The sequence below is a fragment of the Pieris napi genome, chromosome 9 (genome assembly GCF_905475465.1).
Source record: "Pieris napi chromosome 9, ilPieNapi1.2, whole genome shotgun sequence".
NCBI classification, from domain to species: domain Eukaryota; kingdom Metazoa; phylum Arthropoda; class Insecta; order Lepidoptera; family Pieridae; genus Pieris; species Pieris napi.
The window spans coordinates 6037035-6055481 of NC_062242.1; the positions used below are offsets into that span (position 1 = coordinate 6037035).

At 31.3% G+C, this 18447-nt stretch overlaps 3 protein-coding genes and 1 long non-coding RNA gene across 4 annotated transcripts; 1 reads left to right on the forward strand and 3 right to left on the reverse strand.

Moving 5' to 3' along the window:
* The first annotated feature begins 1593 nt into the window (after window positions 1–1593).
* On the forward strand, window positions 1594–13843 carry LOC125052207 (phospholipase A1 VesT1.02-like). Its single transcript, XM_047652874.1, has 8 exons — window positions 1594–1766; window positions 2019–2064; window positions 4015–4282; window positions 4594–4742; window positions 5161–5384; window positions 5692–5848; window positions 12301–12426; window positions 13335–13843. The coding sequence occupies exons 1-7, from the start codon at window positions 1730–1732 to the stop codon at window positions 12386–12388; spliced, it is 969 nt and encodes a 322-aa protein (XP_047508830.1). The 5' UTR covers window positions 1594–1729; the 3' UTR covers window positions 12389–12426; window positions 13335–13843.
* LOC125052208 lies at window positions 2328–4019 on the reverse strand. Its single transcript, XR_007117418.1, has 2 exons — window positions 3426–4019; window positions 2328–3166 (listed from the first exon to the last, which is right to left on the reverse strand). It is a non-coding gene; the product is annotated as an uncharacterized LOC125052208 (long non-coding RNA).
* Window positions 6909–10825, reverse strand: LOC125052205. The gene is made up of 2 exons (XM_047652871.1): window positions 9801–10825; window positions 6909–7997 (listed from the first exon to the last, which is right to left on the reverse strand). Exons 1-2 carry the CDS (start codon window positions 10646–10648, stop codon window positions 6926–6928), a joined length of 1920 nt encoding a protein of 639 aa, XP_047508827.1. The 5' UTR covers window positions 10649–10825; the 3' UTR covers window positions 6909–6925.
* A 74-nt stretch (window positions 13844–13917) lies between the features above and the next one.
* On the reverse strand, window positions 13918–17582 carry LOC125052209. The gene is made up of 6 exons (XM_047652875.1): window positions 17209–17582; window positions 16843–17025; window positions 16436–16562; window positions 15812–15996; window positions 15336–15440; window positions 13918–14596 (listed from the first exon to the last, which is right to left on the reverse strand). The coding sequence occupies exons 1-6, from the start codon at window positions 17227–17229 to the stop codon at window positions 14471–14473; spliced, it is 747 nt and encodes a 248-aa protein (XP_047508831.1). The 5' UTR covers window positions 17230–17582; the 3' UTR covers window positions 13918–14470.
* Between the last annotated feature and the right edge of the window lie 865 nt (window positions 17583–18447).

The following is an 18447-nucleotide window of genomic DNA, read 5'->3' on the forward strand; positions in this document are numbered from 1 at the left end:
ATCTATTAATAAATTATGAAACATCTGGTTCCTCATTAACGACAATACAATACTTTTTATTCCGCACAGGCACATATACAAATTAAAATGAACGAAGGTTATTCAAATCACTAATAGACCACAAGCCCATGAACAAAAAATACCTGTGAAATGACCCAACGTGAATAACGCTTAGAAGGCTGTTACTATATCTGAAAATAACTCTGAGCACTATGCCGTCATTTCTGAGCGGTACATGTGAGTACGTGAGTGAATGGAATTTCTCAGGTACAAATGAGGAATTTCGACTAATTATTAATGTACGGCTTTGTTATAAGTGTATAGATGATTAAAAATAAATGTCGAAAAACCTAGTGCCGTACTAAAGTGATGGTACCGGAAGTCGGTGCAAATTTTTAATTCGACGATAGTTGCAGAAGCAATATAGGTCATTTATTACTGTACGGCATTTGTGTAATTCCTTTTGGACACATATACAGATACTTTACCCTTAAACACCGTACATATATCCAGCGGAGCGGTCGAAAGCCAAGGGTCGCAACCCTACCCATATACCCTAAGGTCATTGTAAAATGTACGGCAACATGTTCAAAATATTATTTAACACGGACAATAATGTTTTATAATTATGCCGTCCAAAAATTATAGTTAATATTTGTGTAAATAAATATTTATCCAAATTTCAGGATTTACCGAGTTATTACTGCTGTAAGATCAGAGAATAATGTACAGCAACTTGTTTTTTTACATAATGTTACTAAATATTACCGTTGTACCTTATAGGCGTTCATTATAAATGGTAACAAATAAAAATATTATGATAAAAAATATATGAAATTTCCGAAATTTAGACGATTTTTCAAATATTCCTAGAGTAATATGAGGAGTAATATTTTCAAAGATTATTGTTATTTTATATGTAACAAATATAAATAAACAAAAAAAACAGATGCCGTACATTTTACTCTAGATTATTTTTTACAGCTGATAAAAACTTCGACGACGTTTGAGGTGTCCCTTAAGGTCATTAATAACTGTACGTATCTGAGTATACTACCATAAGGTTGTAAAGTATATTTACAGCCTTATCGTACCAGCAGAGAGAGGAAAAATATTTTTAACAAAAACAAAAATATAATACAAGGCGTCCCAAAGTTATGGGACATGAAGGGAAAGTACCTTTAATATCGTAGATAGAGTATTTTACTGAAAGAAGACTTTATGTTATTTTTAAAAGTTAGTAATTCTGCATTCAAAGATTTTGTAAAAATTACTTGCCTCGTCTGGAAATCGAACCGGCTGAAATGTAAAAAAAAACACCCCTACTTTTATGATGCCAATCGAAAGAATGGCCAAAAACTAAAAACTTTTCTAATTTTTTTAACCGCATACTAAATTCTTTTGGAAATAACTCTAGAAGCCAAAAGGTGCATGGGAAAGACAAAGACAATCGTTGCCTTACTCAAGTAAAACAATTATTGTAACAACGGGATTCGAACGTTTCTCTGAGCAGTAACCGCTGTTAACTAAGCCTTGACGTGTCTTGATAAAACCGACCAATTTCCGCCTTATAAAATGGAAGATTGAGGTGTTCTCGTCCAAAAGGCTGCTGCAATTAAAATACGTATCACGGCTCGTGGTGTAAAAACATTGCATTCAGCAGCACTCGATATAGGCCGAGTTTATTATCATTCAGTACGTCTGGCTTGACACGCGTGTTTAGGGAAGAATGTGGAACGAAATATGGACACTTGTATTGGTTACTGGTCAGTATTTTTACAACTTTAAAATCTGTTACAAAAGTGATGTACCAATGCTTTATTATATCAAAAATACCGTAACTGATAATTTTATAAAAATTACTAAATAATAATTAGTTTATTTAAATTAAACCATAATGAAGGTACTAGCTATAACTTCCATCATCCACCAAATTGTAGAATCGTCCTCCTTGTCATTCCTGTTATTATAAAAATTGCAACAGAATAAAAAAAATTAATTATACATACTTTTTTTAGGTTTCATACCCTTAAGTGAAATGGCAATGCTACGGTGTTTTCAAGGGTAAGAATACTTATATCGAAGTTAATTAAGAAAAGTGTTTGCAATCTAATATTACAATCTGACCTAATTAAGAAAAATAGGTTCTATAACGATATTTTTCCGTTTGAATTACAACTTATTTAGATTTTAATGGTTCAGTTAATTTATCATATTTTACCTTTACTACTTACCTAATAATACATTATTAGGTTAATTCTCCTATATATACCTTTGTTTTACATAGATTCGATAATGCGATAAAGCTTTTAAGGCAAAGAAAAAAATGTGAACAACACCTAATTAGCCCGAACATTATATAAATGTCTTGTTTCTATGCTATACGCTCACGTTCATTTATCGTTTTAATACAAAAGAGAAACAGAGCCCTGTTTTGAAATCGGTTATACTTTAATGTTAAAAATACAGCTTTATTAATCATAATCGTTATAAAAAAAGTCGTATCGATGCCACAGACAAAGTTCTACAAGCCTTTCATGGCAGGATCTGATAATAATTGAATGTAACACATGTTCTCTATAAAACAGTCTATAAAGTTATAAAATAATCTTAACATGATCGTGTAACAATCAAATCATGTCAAATCTATATACGCATATATGTAAAATCAATTATATACATGTCAATTTTATTCAAGACAAATTAAAGCTCAAAATATAATAAAATAACAAAAGTTACACGCACATTTTACCTTTTCTTGAATTCTTTATATTGTCCCTAGTAGCTAATTATTGCGGCTTGGTCTTCCTTAGTCAGGACCTTAGGAACGGTCTTATTTATATACCTTTTACACACAGAATTGGTTACGTCATGTTAAACAAAATGTGACAAAAATAAATCATAAAGACAAAACATTAAACAGCTATTTAAGGCTTACAATAGGTATATGAAAAATGAGGTTAATTTTCGTTTCGATAATGCACCAAATGTATGTATGTAATCCGGTCAATTGTGTGTACAGGAAATCATTGTCATAGTATCGAATAAATTTCCTGCAGGCGTAGATTAGAGCAGCAGCTATATATATTGGTAGCAGTGTTGCCCTAGTGGCTTTAGCATTCCACTCTCATCCCTGAGGTCGTCTACATGCGTCGTAGCTACGAACCTAAAATAAAAGGCTTTATATAGCGTCTGTTTGACGTTTTTTTCATTTTCATCACTTAATAAATAAATTTTAAAACCATAATTTTTTTTTACTAATTCAACACACACTGGATGCATAGTTCAGTAGAATTTACAGTATGTTTTACGGTCTTAGCAGCCCTTTTAAAATATATTTAAAACATTGGCTCTCATAAAGACCTATAACTCATAAAAACTGTAGTTTACATAGATCACAATCCGCAATGGCATAACCTACATACATTATTAAAATTCACACACGTCCTCCCGCGGTTATGTCTGGTATACTTCCTAACCCAAGTTATTTACTGTAAAACGTTGGTAAAAAAATATTATCATACATTTATATAAGAAAGCAAACAGACGATACTGACGGTTTTATTTTGATCATTTATATGCTACTTATTAAGAAATGCAAATTCATGTATTTTTATTATTGTTATCTACAGCAATACAATATTTTTTAGCAATATTGTAATTTCATTATTTTATAAATAACGAAGTAAGTTCAGGTCACATTGCCGGGTCACGAGGATGCTGATAATTTTAAAAGTCAATATTTATGTAAAGATAGGATTGTATATTATCTTAAACATTGCAATGAGTAATTTAGTCGCAATTTTTTTTATCTTATACTTATGTAACTAATACTGATTGCAGATAACATTTAATAATAAAGTTGTTTTACTATTTCTATTATAAGAACCAAATAAATACAACTAGGTAGTAGGTAACGAATACAATATGTGACAAAATCAATGAAGTTATATAAATTTCTTTATTGATTTGTGTTTTATTTAATAATGATTATGTATTTATAAATTATTTTAGGTCTATGGATAATTACGCAACATTCTCACTGGATGACCCAACGTCTTTACTAAAATCCACATGTTTCGATAAATCTCTGCCTACCGTAGTGTATGCATTTGGATACACAGGGAAAATCACTACTCCGTCTACTATAGCTATAATAAACGGTTACATTGACACAAAGAAACGAAACGTCATCCTTCTAGACTGGGAATGGGAAGCTCAACGTGGAATTCTCGGCATAGCTTTGAGTTACGCCAACATTGCAATACCCAATAGTAAATGGGTCAGTATCGTTTCATTAGATAAATATATTATTATCGTTTGTTATATATTATAACAGTAGATAATATTATAAAAGCAGAATCCTCTATCCTATCCTTTTACTCAGAAATGCTTGTAAATTTAGACAATCATTAATTTTACGATTTATGAACAGATAATTTTGATTAGTATTATACACAAGCGATAACTTAAACATTACCTAATATTTTACAGACACTTGAAAAAGAAAATAATTTTTGGTATATACTAAATTGTTTAAATTGTAATAAATTATATCTAATGTACATAATAGTTTTATACTGTGCTTTTCAGGTAGGTCAAAAGCTAGGCGCGGCAATATTAAAACTTTATAATGATGGGCTTGCAATCGATACCCTACACCTCATTGGTCATTCACTTGGAGCGCACCTCATGGGCTACACTGGAAGATGGACTCGCGAGCGTGGAGTGGTCATACCAAGGTTAACTATCGGCGCAGCAGTGGTCTAAACACCAACCTCTGGCCTGAGAGTAGTCTACACTATCACTAGATAAAAAAGCTTCTCCAATTTATTACAACACCGGCTCCCATCGCAGCTTTGCCTTCGTGGTTTTGGCAAGATTTTTCTGCCTGCATCAAGTATCACACAATCTATTGCTGACAAAAGTCGCCGCTGATCACGACTGCCATAACAGTTTAGATATATTAATACTTATATGTATTAATCGCATGAAGCACAGACAATGTTATAGGCAAACATAGCCCATAAAATTGTTTATGAAATATAATTTGTAATGCGTTTCCATGCAATTTATTCCTTCTGAATAATGATAGATGTTTCATAATATAAATTTCTTTTTAAGAATAATGTTTAATTAAATAGTAATATATATTTTCAGAATAACAGGCTTGGACCCAGCTAGACCTTTCTTCGAAGGGATTTTAGCTACTCAAACCGGATTAGATCGAACCTGTGCAAGGTTCGTAGACATAATCCATACGAATCCTGGACATTATGGTACAACCCAGTCTGTGGGTACAGTAGACATCTGGCCAAACTACTCCTTAATTGGTTTGCAACCTGGATGTCCCATAGGATTACATCGTAAGCTCAGTTGGGATGGTAAGAGAGCATATCAGATATTAATGTATCTACACTGCAAAGTCATCGACTAATAGAGTGCTAGTGATAGGTAATGTTAAGAAGTTAGCAGAAATTCTTTTCCTGAATTTATATAGATATTCCGATATTATAATGGCATAGTTACTGTTAATAATTATTATATTGCTTCAGCAATTTTACATCTTTATTTATATTTTAGTCCCTTGCTCGTCGATTAAGTTTGAATTATTTCTAAGAAATGTCAAGCGAAATCCTAAAGTACATAAGCTACCAATAATTTCAGTGGTTCATTGCACTATCATTGCAGACCTCTGCAGTCACACTAGAGCCATCGAATATTTTGTGGAATCGTTGAAGAATGGAACTGATTTTCCTGCAGTTTCAGCTATATCATATTACAACTGGGTTACATTTTACAATCCTTCAAACGAGATCATTTATTTAGGCGAACTAGTCAACATTCGGTAAGCCCTAACTTAAAGTAAATTCTGTTTGAGAGGTGAAATATATAGGTATTTTCAGTTTCACTTATAAATATAGGAAAGGAAACTTTAATTAATTGAAATTATAACTTCTGTTGATGTAGCACCCTCAGAGTTATATTAAGGAATTGTCTAATAAACATATGCTTTTGCGAGACTTCGTTCGCATTGAAACAGGGCAAGACAAATATATATAACTGACAATTTAGGGTCTGTTTCACAATGTACGGATAAGTTCTACATAAGTTCCAAATTAGCTATTTATTACTTATTTGTAGGATAAACACTATTGTTGCGTTTCATGGCTGTCAGATAGCGCTATTCGTCACATAAAGTCCATCATAAGTTATGAGTCCGATGAAGTGTCAAATAGCACAATTTATCTTCCAAATAATTAATGTGTTGCATATTTGGTACTTTATCCATACATTGTGAAACAGACCCTTAATTTCACTAAAGGGACATTTCACGTGAAGCGGACAGGAAAAAAAAAGTGAGGTTCTGAAAATCGACCACATTTGGCCCATTTGTACTTCTAGTAGGTATGAATGTGTACGCAAAATATTTTTTTTGTATAGTGTATATTTACCAAGTTATAGGTTTCAAAAAATTGTCGTTGATTGGTACTACAATTTTTCGAAAGTAATTTTTCGAATATAACAAATCTACTATAAAATATTTTACATAGCGATACGTATTAAAAATATACTGTTCTTTTTGACAGTAAAAAAAAAATTAAAAATTAAAAAAAAATTAATGGCCAAAACCGGAAGTAAACTTTTCAAACCAGAATTACAGTCACTTCGACCAATTTTTTTTTATTTTTTTTTCTTTCAAAATATAGCTTAAATGGTAATGAAAGTACACTAGAAAATTTAAAATGGGATCTCTATTAGTTTAAGAGATACGTTGAATAATATACACCCGCGTCGCAAGGGGCGTCACATGTAGCACTAGCTTAGATCGGTTGGTGTGCGTCAAATAAAATGGATTGTATAAATTACTGTGATAAAATAGTTCAAACATAATAAAACAACATTGGTACAACACAAGAACTGTTTATTTTGTAATTTTAACAATTTTACAATGGGAATCTATGGCAGAACTGGTCCTCTTTACAAGAAGGCCTGTGGTTGTTGGAATGAAGCTGTGAAACTTTTTGGTTCCTGAAATGGTGACCGTAGACGCAAACCGGGGTTCCAAAAAAATTCTCTGACGCTCTATATCATCTTTAGAACAGAAATAAATGGCGGTTTGTTTTAAAGATGATTTTGCCCATTCATATAATCGCATTGGTGTTATAATTGCTTTACTTGGAGGTAACTGTAAACTTGCACGCACAGCTAAACGTTTCAGATTCCCCCCTAGACCATCGCATGGCCCCTTTCCGTGAGATGTTGCATGAAAATGCAACTCTGCATCTGCATTAAAATCTTCTTTGTAATAAAACAGATTCACAAAGTTAAATCTATTTTTAAAATGTTGGGAAGCCCCGTCAGTTATGTATATAATTTTTGATCCAACTATCGATTTTTCTAAAAGATGCTTGTGTAGTAGCTTTTGGAAAGCATAAAAAGTGGCTGTGTCATGCTTCAGGTCGTCAGAAATCATAACAATGCTTCCGTGTTTTACTTCATTACCGTCTCTGTAGTAAAAAACTGACGTTAGAAGCGTTGCCTGTGCATTATTCCAATGAAAGGATTGAGCAGCATCTTGGACAATAAAACTATAGTTTTCTGCAAAATCACATTGAACGAGAATTTGACCTTCATCGATAGTCTCCTTAAGAGTTTTAAAATAAACCGCCTGTTGCTCTGCAATGTAAGCATGAGGTTTCAAAAGGTCCAAAGCGTCACATAACTCATCTACAAAACTATCGGAAGATAAAAGTCGAGTAGATATCGTGTAGCGGTCTGTGCCATCCCATTTTTCAAACTGCACTTCTGTGACTTGATTGTTATCAAATTGTATTTTTAAATGCTCTCGAATTGCACTTAAGCCTGGACAAGAATTACAGCGTTCATTTGGCGGTGTCTTAGTAGTCATTAAATGACACGTCAGTGTTGGATTGGGACACATCATCTGGCGAAGGCAATCCTTATAAGATGAAAGTTGCATAGCAGACCCAGCTGTATAGTCCGGTCAATTTAGATATCCAAGGTTACAATAATTCGCACTTGGCTGAATATTGGTAGGATTGCTCAATACACTATTATAAAGGAAATGTGAAAAGTCCTCATCGATCCGGCACGTGCAAAAAAATTTACTCCGGTTCAAAGATCACAAAAATGGGTTTTTCGCGATTTTCAGCAAAATGGTAAGTTTTATCATAAAATTAGTTAAGACAAAAATTGTAGATCAGATAATTATCTATAAAAAATGTCGAAATACTTTTTTTCCTAAGAGCCACCGTTTTTGAGATATAACGATTCAAAAAGTTGAAAGAGTTGTAATCGTCATAATATGCACACGTTTCCACGCCACCTTTGAGGTAGTGTACTTAGCGCTTTTCTTTTAATGTGGTTTCCCCGGTAGGCCTATTCCACTGATCTTTTATGATTCTGTTTAATTTGAAACTATTGAATAACTGTAAATATTGACAAGGGTTGAAAATAATGAAAGGGGTGTAAATTACAAAAAATAAGAAAATTTATCCGTCTGAATCTAAATCATCATTAACTTCTGCTTTCTCTTGTTCTTGTTATTCTTCTCTTCCTTCTCCTTCTTCTTCTTTATCTTCTTCATATAATAACGTCCCAATATAATAATGACACACACAACAATCCAACTTTTTTGCAACCACATTTAGTACTACATCCCTTTTTACAGTTGCAAAAAATGGTGTTTAGTAGTTTTTCTGGTGCAGGTGGAAGTAAAGTTTCAACTGGCTCTAATGAATTGTCGACCAACTTCCAACCCCAGTCTTTTGGGTCTAACTGATTACCAAGCCACACTTGAACTTGGTAATATACCCGAAAAAGATGTTGATGAGCAGCCGCTGAGGTTGGAGGAAGACATGCTAACTGCACTTGTTTTTTATTTCGAGTATTTTTAACTAAACATGCATATCTGAATTTATCTAAGCACGTAATTTTTTTAGGAGCTCCATACATAGCGAGAAGAAAGCGAATTCCGTTGGTGATAACTTCTTGTGGAGTTGAATTACTCTTTTTAAAAACTCTAGCACACTGAACTAAATTTTGTTTTTCAAACATTTTAAAAACAGTTGTTTTACCTCTCCTGAAAAATGCAGATGTTGAATCACAACCAGTTATTGCATGTAAAAATAGTGCATGGTTTTGACACTTTGCAAAAGTCGATAAACTGTTTGATGAATATATTACAGATTGTTGTTAGAAGAACAAGAACAAGAGAAAGCATGATTGATGATTTAGATTCAGACGGATAAATTTTCATATTTTTTGTAATATACACCCCTTTCATCATTTTCAACCCTTGTCAATATCTACAGTTATTCAATAGTTTCAAATTAAACAGAATCATAAAAGATCAGTGGAATAGGCCTACCGGGGAAACCACATTAAAAAAAAGCGCTAAGTACACTACCTCAAAGGTGGCGTGGAAACGTGTGCATATTATGACGATTACAACTCGTTCAACTTTTTGAATCGTTATATCTCAAAAACGGTGGCTCTTAGGAAAAAAGTATTTAGACATTTTTTATAGATAATTATCTGATCTACAATTTTTGTCTAAACTAATTTTATGATAAAACTTACCATTTTGCTGAAAATCGCGAAAAACCCATTTTTGTGATCTTTGAACCGGAGTAAATTTTTTTGCACGTGCCGGATCGATGAGGACTTTTCACATTTCCTTTATAATAGTGTATTGAGCAATCCTACCAATATTCAGCCAAGTGCGAATTATTGTAACCTTACCCCTATTTTTTAGTCTAATTTGACCGGATTATGTAAGATTAGCAATGTCTCCTCCATTCAACATCAATTTCACGTTTTGATGGTAAGTACAAACACATACCATATGTGTTCCGGAGTCGCCTGCGAGGATACATTGTTTGGGTCTTAGTGTAAAAAACTTTGTTAAGCCTACCTTGATGTTAGGGTATTCATCTTTAAACCTCTGATAAAGTTCGTCAATGTTACAGAGAAGGAGCTGTTTCTGTATGTGCGTTCTTTTTCCATCGTCTAATTTAACAGATATAAAATCTTTTTTACCAGGCATTATGCGGCTAATGTCTTCTCGTAGATAAAATTTTTTTACCAAGTTTTCCGTCTCAGCTGGTAGTTTACGACCACCGCGTGGGTTTGGAGAGGATAAGATACCGAACTGATTGACAAGTTGTTTTGCTTTTCTTGCTTGTCGCCTGGACGTTCCAAATTCTTCTGCAAGTTTATTTTCACTCCATGACGTGGGTGCTATTGTTAATATCATAGTCTTCATAGAAGTAGAAGTAGAAGGATGATTGAATTTCTCTTTTAGCTGCTTTAAAATTTCTTCGTTTTCTATGGATGTGTCGGTTTGGGTGGAGATATGTTTAAACTTATCTTCGGGAATAAACGGTTCATCTTCAATGTTTTGCGAAGGTTCACTAGATGTTTGACTGCATTGCACAATGTCTTCATTAGCTACTGGAGGAGATTCAGTCAAAAGTCGTTTCCTGCAGGAGGCACATACGTAAAGATCTTGTGAAAAACTCCACTTTTGAGCTAAACATTTAGATATTTTCCTTAAATTTTTAAATTTTCGATGAAGTACCAAGTGAAATGGGTTAAAACATCGATCACCGTACGGCGCCATTAATAATAACAACTGTCACAAATTAAAACGTGCACAAGTCGCTGAGCGGTTAAAGCAACACTAAAGTTTAAATTACGAAACCGTTAGGCGTCATATTTCTATCTCTTTCTTGTAGATAGGTTTGACCGTTTGACGCTATCTGAGACAAAAAAGTACTACACGTTACTAACAGATGGCGCTATTCGCAAATAATAAAACTTTTCTACTGCTCCAAAAACGTTTTTTCTTTATAATATATTATTAACTTATATTTGTATTATGTAGTTATATTTATATTATATTATATTAATAAAACTTATTTCATATCATTAAATGAGGTTAAATATACGTTAAAACGATATAAAATATTAATAAAGTTGCAATATCGCGCAAACTGCTAAACCTTGCAAGCGCTACATATGACGCCCCTTGCGACGCGGGTGTATATTATTCAGCTTATCTCCTAAACTAATAGAGATCCCATTTTAAATTTTCTAGTGTACTTTCATTATCATTTAAGCTATATTTTGAAAGAAAAAAAAATTTAAAAAAATTGGTCGAAGTGACTGTAATTCTGGTTTGAAAAGTTTACTTCCGGTTTTGGCCATTAATTTTTTTTAAATTTTTAAATTTTTTTTTACTGTCAAAAAGAACAGTATATTTTTAATACGTATCGCTATGTAAAATATTTTATAGTAGATTTGTTATATTCGAAAAATTACTTTCGAAAAATTGTAGTACCGATCAACGACAATTTTTTGAAACCTATAACTTGGTAAATATACACTATACAAAAAAAATATTTTGCGTACACATTCATACCTACTAGAAGTACAAATGGGCCGAATGTGGTCAATTTTCAGAACCTCACTTTTTTTTTCCTGTCCGCTTCACGTGAAATGTCCCTAAAGCATCACTTATAGATAGTAATTTCGGGTAAAAAACGCCGACATTTTCACTGAGCCGATACCTAGCTCCAGAGATTAATCCTATTCAAATATTGAATAATAAAGCTAGCCAAGACTACTATCGACTCGAGCCAATACTCGTTTTAACAAGAATTGTATGTAACGTTGATAAACAGGTAGACAAATGATAGCCATTGCATAATTTAAAAGCCTTTGAAATTACAATTATAGTCACTTAGACACTTCACGATCATGTCATTATATATTGACGTGAATGATTTATTAATAAGGATTCCCTGTATAAAAATGTTTCCAAAAAGTAAACCCATGGCATCATTGTTGCTAAACCTATCGTCGGCTTAATTTATAGATTTTTAAATATAGATAGGCTTTTAAAATGATTAATATTTTTATCAGCAAAGCAGAAGACGTATCTACTATCGTCTATTCCACATTGTTACATTAAAGTTGGTTTATCAGAATTACACTGTAGCCATAGACAATGAACATTACTAAGGTTTTATGGTTGTATGACATTAGCCTACTCTAAGGATGAATTTAAAAAAACTAAATTATAAGGTATTATTACTTAAAATTGTCGTTAATTGTATTGACACCATTAAAGCTATTTTAAAGATTCTATAATAATTAACAACAATATCAATCTGAACCTGGTATGATACCCAAGTACCATAGCATTATTTTCCAATATGGTATACCTGTTTAAACATTGAAATATACTCTTAATTTTATTTTGTATATCAGCTCCCAGGGGAATTACTACTTATCAACATATGGACAGTCTCCATACCATAAGGGCCTAGGTGGAGTTATCCCCCAACTATACAAGTGAAAACGAAGACATGTGTCAGAAATGTTAAGTTTAATGGGGTAAGATAATAAATATGTAACACAAATATTAAAATGTGAATATATATTTAATTGACGAATTTAACCATAGAATACATCCCATACCTTTGTTGATTATTTTTTTAATTATATTATTTTATGTGACGTGACTTTAAACACAAAATAAATATTAATTTAATATTATCATAGACCTGACGTGACAACCTGAATTACCGTATTATTAATACAAATTATTATGATATCACAAATTATCGTATTATGGATCAAAATTATAGAATCCAGTAGGATAATGACTATTATATATAAAAAAACATATGTATAAATCTAGAAAACTTATGTCATTTAGATCAACAAAGAATATTAAAAAAATCTAATTTATAGGTTCGACGTATACTCAAAGTTCGATATACGATAGTATACCTTCGAACCTAGGTATGAAATTATGCCACTTGTACGATAATTATCGTACGAACCCTGCCTAAGGTTTTTCAAGGAGACTAAAACACAAAACTTTTAATTGCATTATTTATTATTTGTTGTCTTACACAATATTCACAATAAATATAGTATTAAAATATACCGTTCTCTTAATTTAACTTAATATGGAAATGCGAAAACGCACAATAACGTTTTGGCCTACATCAAATAATATTTTACAACAATCACAGTAGTAGTAACATACAATTTTACACTAAAGAACATCAATAACCATAAAGTGGAATTAGTTTTTAGTTTTCTGTTTAATATACAAGTACTAAATTTCCGAGTCATTTAACATTGTGCAATCGTGAGCATGATCTTTCGAAAGTTTTTTCTATCGCTTAATTAACAGCTAAATTCTAAACTAATTGTAGTTTTAAGTTTAATATTTACAAACTTAAAATAAAAAGGAACGTAAAGACAAATAATACTATATTTCTCGATTTCAGAGTTCTAGAAGCATTGATTGGCTTTTGATAAGCGAATTGCCCTAATGTAGAACAATGTGAATTCGGAATATTGATATAGGTATGGATTTCGATTATAATAAGATTATTTGTCTGTTAGCAACGCGTATTGTGATTTAATTTTTAAATAGAAAATTTTGGTTCTAAGGATCAAAACTTATAAATTTAGATTGTTTAATGTCATTACCAAAGGAATATTTTTGCCTTTCCGATATTTGTGCCATTAATTTATGTATTTTATATGTAAAAAAACTGTAACATATTTAATATTGAACCAAGAATTATATACAAAGTTATTAATATGCCCTTATTCATAAAAATCAGTGTAATTGCACCGTTTTAAAGTTACTCGTCTACCCCTTTTTCAAAGCGTAAACACAAGTTGCTAGAAAGAGACGCGATAGTATGTAAGTTAAGGGTGCAATTAAATTGATTAAGTTAATATTATTATTTATATATTAAGGGTATGTTTCACAATGTAAGGATAAGTTCTACATAAGTTCCAAATTAGCTGTTTATTACTTATTGGTAGGATAACCCCTATTGTTGCCTTTCACGAGTCCATCATAAGTTATGAGTCCGATGAATGTCAAATAGCACAATTTATCTTCCAAATAATTTATGTGTTGCATTTGGTACTTTATCCAAACATTGTGAAACAGACCCTAAGTATAGATAAATAGAAAACGACAAAACAAAGGCTCACAGTGAAACTAGTAGCCTCATTAATTTAATATCCAATTATAACTAAATGTATATTTTGTATGTTAATTTATAATTAAACATCGTGTCAAATTAGGAGATAATAAATATCTGATTAAAAATTGTTTAATGTTTCGTGTTAATTTACCTTTTTTTAGTTTTAACAAACTATTTGATTTCTAGACTAAACATAAATACAAACATTTATTCAACACTTATTTCTATTGGCAACACGTCTGGGCATTTTCCCTGTTGTGTAAGTTTTTAAAGTTTTATATACATAATTATTTGTACTAAAATCTAACTTAAAATGCTAATATAATGTAGTATCACGTGATTTAGTTAGTGCAGTATAGGTTTTAGATAAAGTAATAACTTTATCTATGATTACTGTAAAACGAGCACCTAGGTGTATGCTATGTGGGCGTTGTACTATAAAATCTTTTCATGGTCGTGTCAATGTCGACAATGGTAGTTCCGATATGATGCGCCGTAGAACCGATCGCTTCGAATGTGTTTGCGAGCCGTTCGATTGCTCGCGACTGAAAAAGCGACATTACGTTAACCTAAATAACTGAAATAAGGATGCTATTATCCCACCTAATGTTATTTATATCAGTTTTATTTAAAAGTATATAATTTTCGTTAATTAAGAGAAATGAATTTAATAATTATTTTAGGTATGCCGGTTTTCTTTACGCACTTCAATAGAGCATATTTGAAACTCCTTACACACGCCTTTCGTGGATGAGCAAATAATTATTGAATTCAAAGAAATAATGAAGCAACATTTACAGGCCAACGTAATGATCAAGAACAGAAATGATTTGATGAAGGTCAGCAAATATGTGATTATCAGAACCTCGACTAGCTTTCTTTTTCATATGGGGCTTGTTAAAAAATCTACAAAACGATAATATCATGCAGTGTACCCGTAGACTGAGATGTCGAGTTATCGAAATCACTTCATGTACTAATTTAAAATTTAATTATCCTATTCATAAAACTGGAAGATAGTACAATGATTTTTCCATTTTAAAAAAATGGTCACCATGACAACAACCACGGAACTATATGTAGTCCACGTTTTACAATCAGGCATCACAAGTTTCGATTGAGATTGAAATAGTACTACTTATAACTAGAGATAAACTACCAACATACAGAAAAATCATTCAATTTGAGGCAAAAAATTTTTTTGAAGTATTAGTATTCGAAATTCCAGCTCTTAAAATATTTTACTTAGGGCAATATAATGCAGAATCTACGAATATTATATACCTGTATTTGAGAAGCTTCAGCTAACCTCTCCATAGCTTGAGAGCTGACCTGCGAAGCATGTGCTAACTGAGACATAGCCGTGGCTTGTTCACTCATCACTTGGACCTGAAAAATAATAATAATACTTATTATAACCCCACCATTGGTTAAATTTAACAAAGAACATGTAGATTCTTCATATTGTACCAGTTCATGGACATTATTTAATATAATTATGTACATATTAAGAAACTTAGCCATATAGTTCTTGATAATATGTCTGGAGTTATTATGATTTTATGTGAATCTGTAGTACTACAACATTAAAACATGATCAATCTCTTTGGGCCCATCAACTGGGGTACAGCAACTATATCATTTATACTTTGATTATAATTAAAAATTATAAACTTTTTAATATAAACTACTTGTTCCTTTAAAATAAATAAACATAAACCAATGGATGTTTATGTCTATAATTTAAGAAAGTATATTACCAGTTTTTCCATAAGGATCATATTCCGTTCCTCCAATAACATAGTATCTGCTGCAGGCTCTATTGCTGGTTCATCAAAATTTAGTACTTCATCATTCATTTCATTATTTTCTTCAGTACTCTCTTCGTTTGAATAGTTGTTCTCTGGTATATAATGTGATTCTACTTTAACTGAACTTCGGGGTTCTGAAAATAATAAACTATTTATTAGTTCCTTAGTTACAGATGTACATTCAAGAAACCTTCTCTAATATTAAGGTTATTTAAAATGCTTATAGTATTAAAGTACTTGTATGCAATTTCTACTATGTGAAATTAATTATAATAAGTAAGACTTATGTCATAATTAGTTTAGAATTAGCAAAACGAATACAGAAATGTGTAATTGTTGTATTGCTTTTAAACACAAGTACAGTAATTGTTAAAGCACTTGATGTCCTAAGTTCAATCAACACTAACACTGTTTCAGCTTGGTTGAAAGATTGATAAAAAATTCAATTTTATTACATGCATACAGGCATTTAAAGGACTTCAAACATTATTTTAAGCATATCAGTGTATCAAATTAGTCTAGATTCATTTTAATCCGAAAATATAAACTTTATCAATACAACGAGTAACTTACTATATCCAGAATCATTATGTAGGAACTTGTCCCATATCCTTCTTTCAATACTAGAACCAAGAATACTTGGATCACCACCACTTGTTAAAACTTTTGCTCTTACAGTAGATTTTTTGTCTGCCCAAAACTGAAATTATACAATGTCCACTGCCATTATAAGTATTTATAGACAAACAATAGAAACTGTTATAGTGTATATATAGTCAAAATTTATACAAAAATAATGACATTGCCTCAATTGAGCTAAAAAATAAATATTGTTTAAACTTCACACTTTTAACAGTAACAAGTTATAGTATTAGCAAACTATATACAGTAGATATCTGTATGTTATACTAAACAAAGTATTTTTTCAGTTTATCTCCAGTCAGTTTGCCATTTATCAAAAATTAAGAAAATAGATTTACCTTTACCCATGATTTCATGGGCCGTGTGGGACCTTTCATATTATTAACAATACTGGTAAGTTTTAACCAAAGCTTTTTGCTCTCATTTCGTCCCTCCATACCTCTCATCTGACTGAGTCCCAATACTGGGTGTTGCTCCATGAATTCGATAATTGCCACCATTTGCTCTAGGTTTGGCCGACTCTAAGGGAAAATAAGATCCATCAAAATATATTTTGCTACTATAACTATATATTTTTTAATATTAAGCATGTATGTTTGCTTTGCCAAGTTTGACCAGTTAGATTTTTTGTCAACTGGCTAAATGATATTACATACATCAGCTACTTGTGAAGCATTATAATTAGTTTATTAAAATAGTCTTACCGCTACGACTCGTTCCGTCATTTTGGATTTTCAAGAAACCAAAAATGCCGATTAGATTCGAACATTAACTATAAATTTACGTTATGGGACCACAAATTATAAAATTCTTAACCCCTATATATATTTATTATTTCTCACTAACTTCTCATTTCGCACGAAAGTCGAAGTCGATACGTAATTTATATCGATATTCGAAAACCACTCGAAAACCTAAGTCGAAACTACAATACCCATTTCACAAATCGTAATACAGATAAAGTATAAAACAAAGCAATAGTAATATAGTAGGGGTTAGTAATGCCTCTCGACAAAAATTTAATTCTAAATTTTATGTTAAGCCCTATTTAAGTTTCACCCCTATAATATAAAATAATTTATATAGTTGATAACATACTCATATCTATATCTATACTAATATTATAAAGAGTTAAGAGTTGTATGTAAGTATGTTTGAAACGAATTGACTCAAAAAGTACGGGACTGATTTTAAAAATTCTTTCAACATTTGAGCATACATTACCCTTGATTATATAGGCTATTTTAATTGCAAAAAAATTAGGATCTTATTAAACTTAAAATAAAACTTTAATAATATTTCATCGCATGCGCTTCGAAAACTATTGATGATAGAACAAAAAATGTTATAGAAAACACACCACAATATTAAAAAACGTAAATCCGTATTTACAAAAATGTTTAAAAAATGTCCACCCGAACGAAGCTGGGACGGGCAGCTAGTTTGTTATAAAAAATGTATAGGTGTATATTTTGATCTGATATTGTAGCTTAACAAAAAATTAACATATTTTAAATAACACAATTAACCTTATTAATTAAAAAAATAATAGCTATAGTGTGGCTAATGAAAGAAGATAACGAACAATCGCGGCAAATTCAAAAAAATTTAGTATGGTATCCCTAAAAGTTTGATATATTTAGTGGATTAAACTTACTTGATACTTGATTTTATTTTATTATTTTTTACATTGATAGTAACTGTATTTCTATGAAATTAAATACTATACGTATTTAGTCTTTTACTATTGAAACTTAAAATGACTAGCATTGCATGGAAAACTAAAGGTATATTTATTATAAAACACAACTTTATTCGGAATAATCAAAATCAGAATCCAAAAAATAAAAATGCATAGATTCATCAGAGTCATTGCTGTTATCACTGTCTCTCGCATTGATTATGAAACTTTCTAAATGTTCCTCTATAGTCCTGTCCCTTTC

Excerpts from the sequence above, each read along its gene's own strand:
- LOC125052207 (XM_047652874.1), top strand. The coding sequence starts at position 1,730 with ATGTGGAACGAAATATGGACACTTGTATTGGTTACTG. Across the intron at positions 1,767-2,018 it reads GACACTTGTATTGGTTACTG|GTTTCATACCCTTAAGTGAA; the intron begins GTCAGTATTTTT and ends TACTTTTTTTAG. Across the intron at positions 5,849-12,300 it reads GGCGAACTAGTCAACATTCG|CTCCCAGGGGAATTACTACT; the intron begins GTAAGCCCTAAC and ends TTTGTATATCAG.
- LOC125052205 (XM_047652871.1), bottom strand. The coding sequence starts at position 10,648 with ATGGCGCCGTACGGTGATCGATGTTTTAACCCATTTCACTTGGTACTT. Across the intron at positions 7,998-9,800 it reads GGAGACATTGCTAATCTTAC|AGCTGGGTCTGCTATGCAAC; the intron begins ATAATCCGGTCA and ends ACCGGACTATAC.
- LOC125052209 (XM_047652875.1), bottom strand. The coding sequence starts at position 17,229 with ATGACGGAACGAGTCGTAGCG. Across the intron at positions 16,563-16,842 it reads CCATGAAATCATGGGTAAAG|TTTTGGGCAGACAAAAAATC; the intron begins GTAAATCTATTT and ends GTATAATTTCAG. Across the intron at positions 15,441-15,811 it reads TGATCCTTATGGAAAAACTG|GTCCAAGTGATGAGTGAACA; the intron begins GTAATATACTTT and ends ATTATTTTTCAG.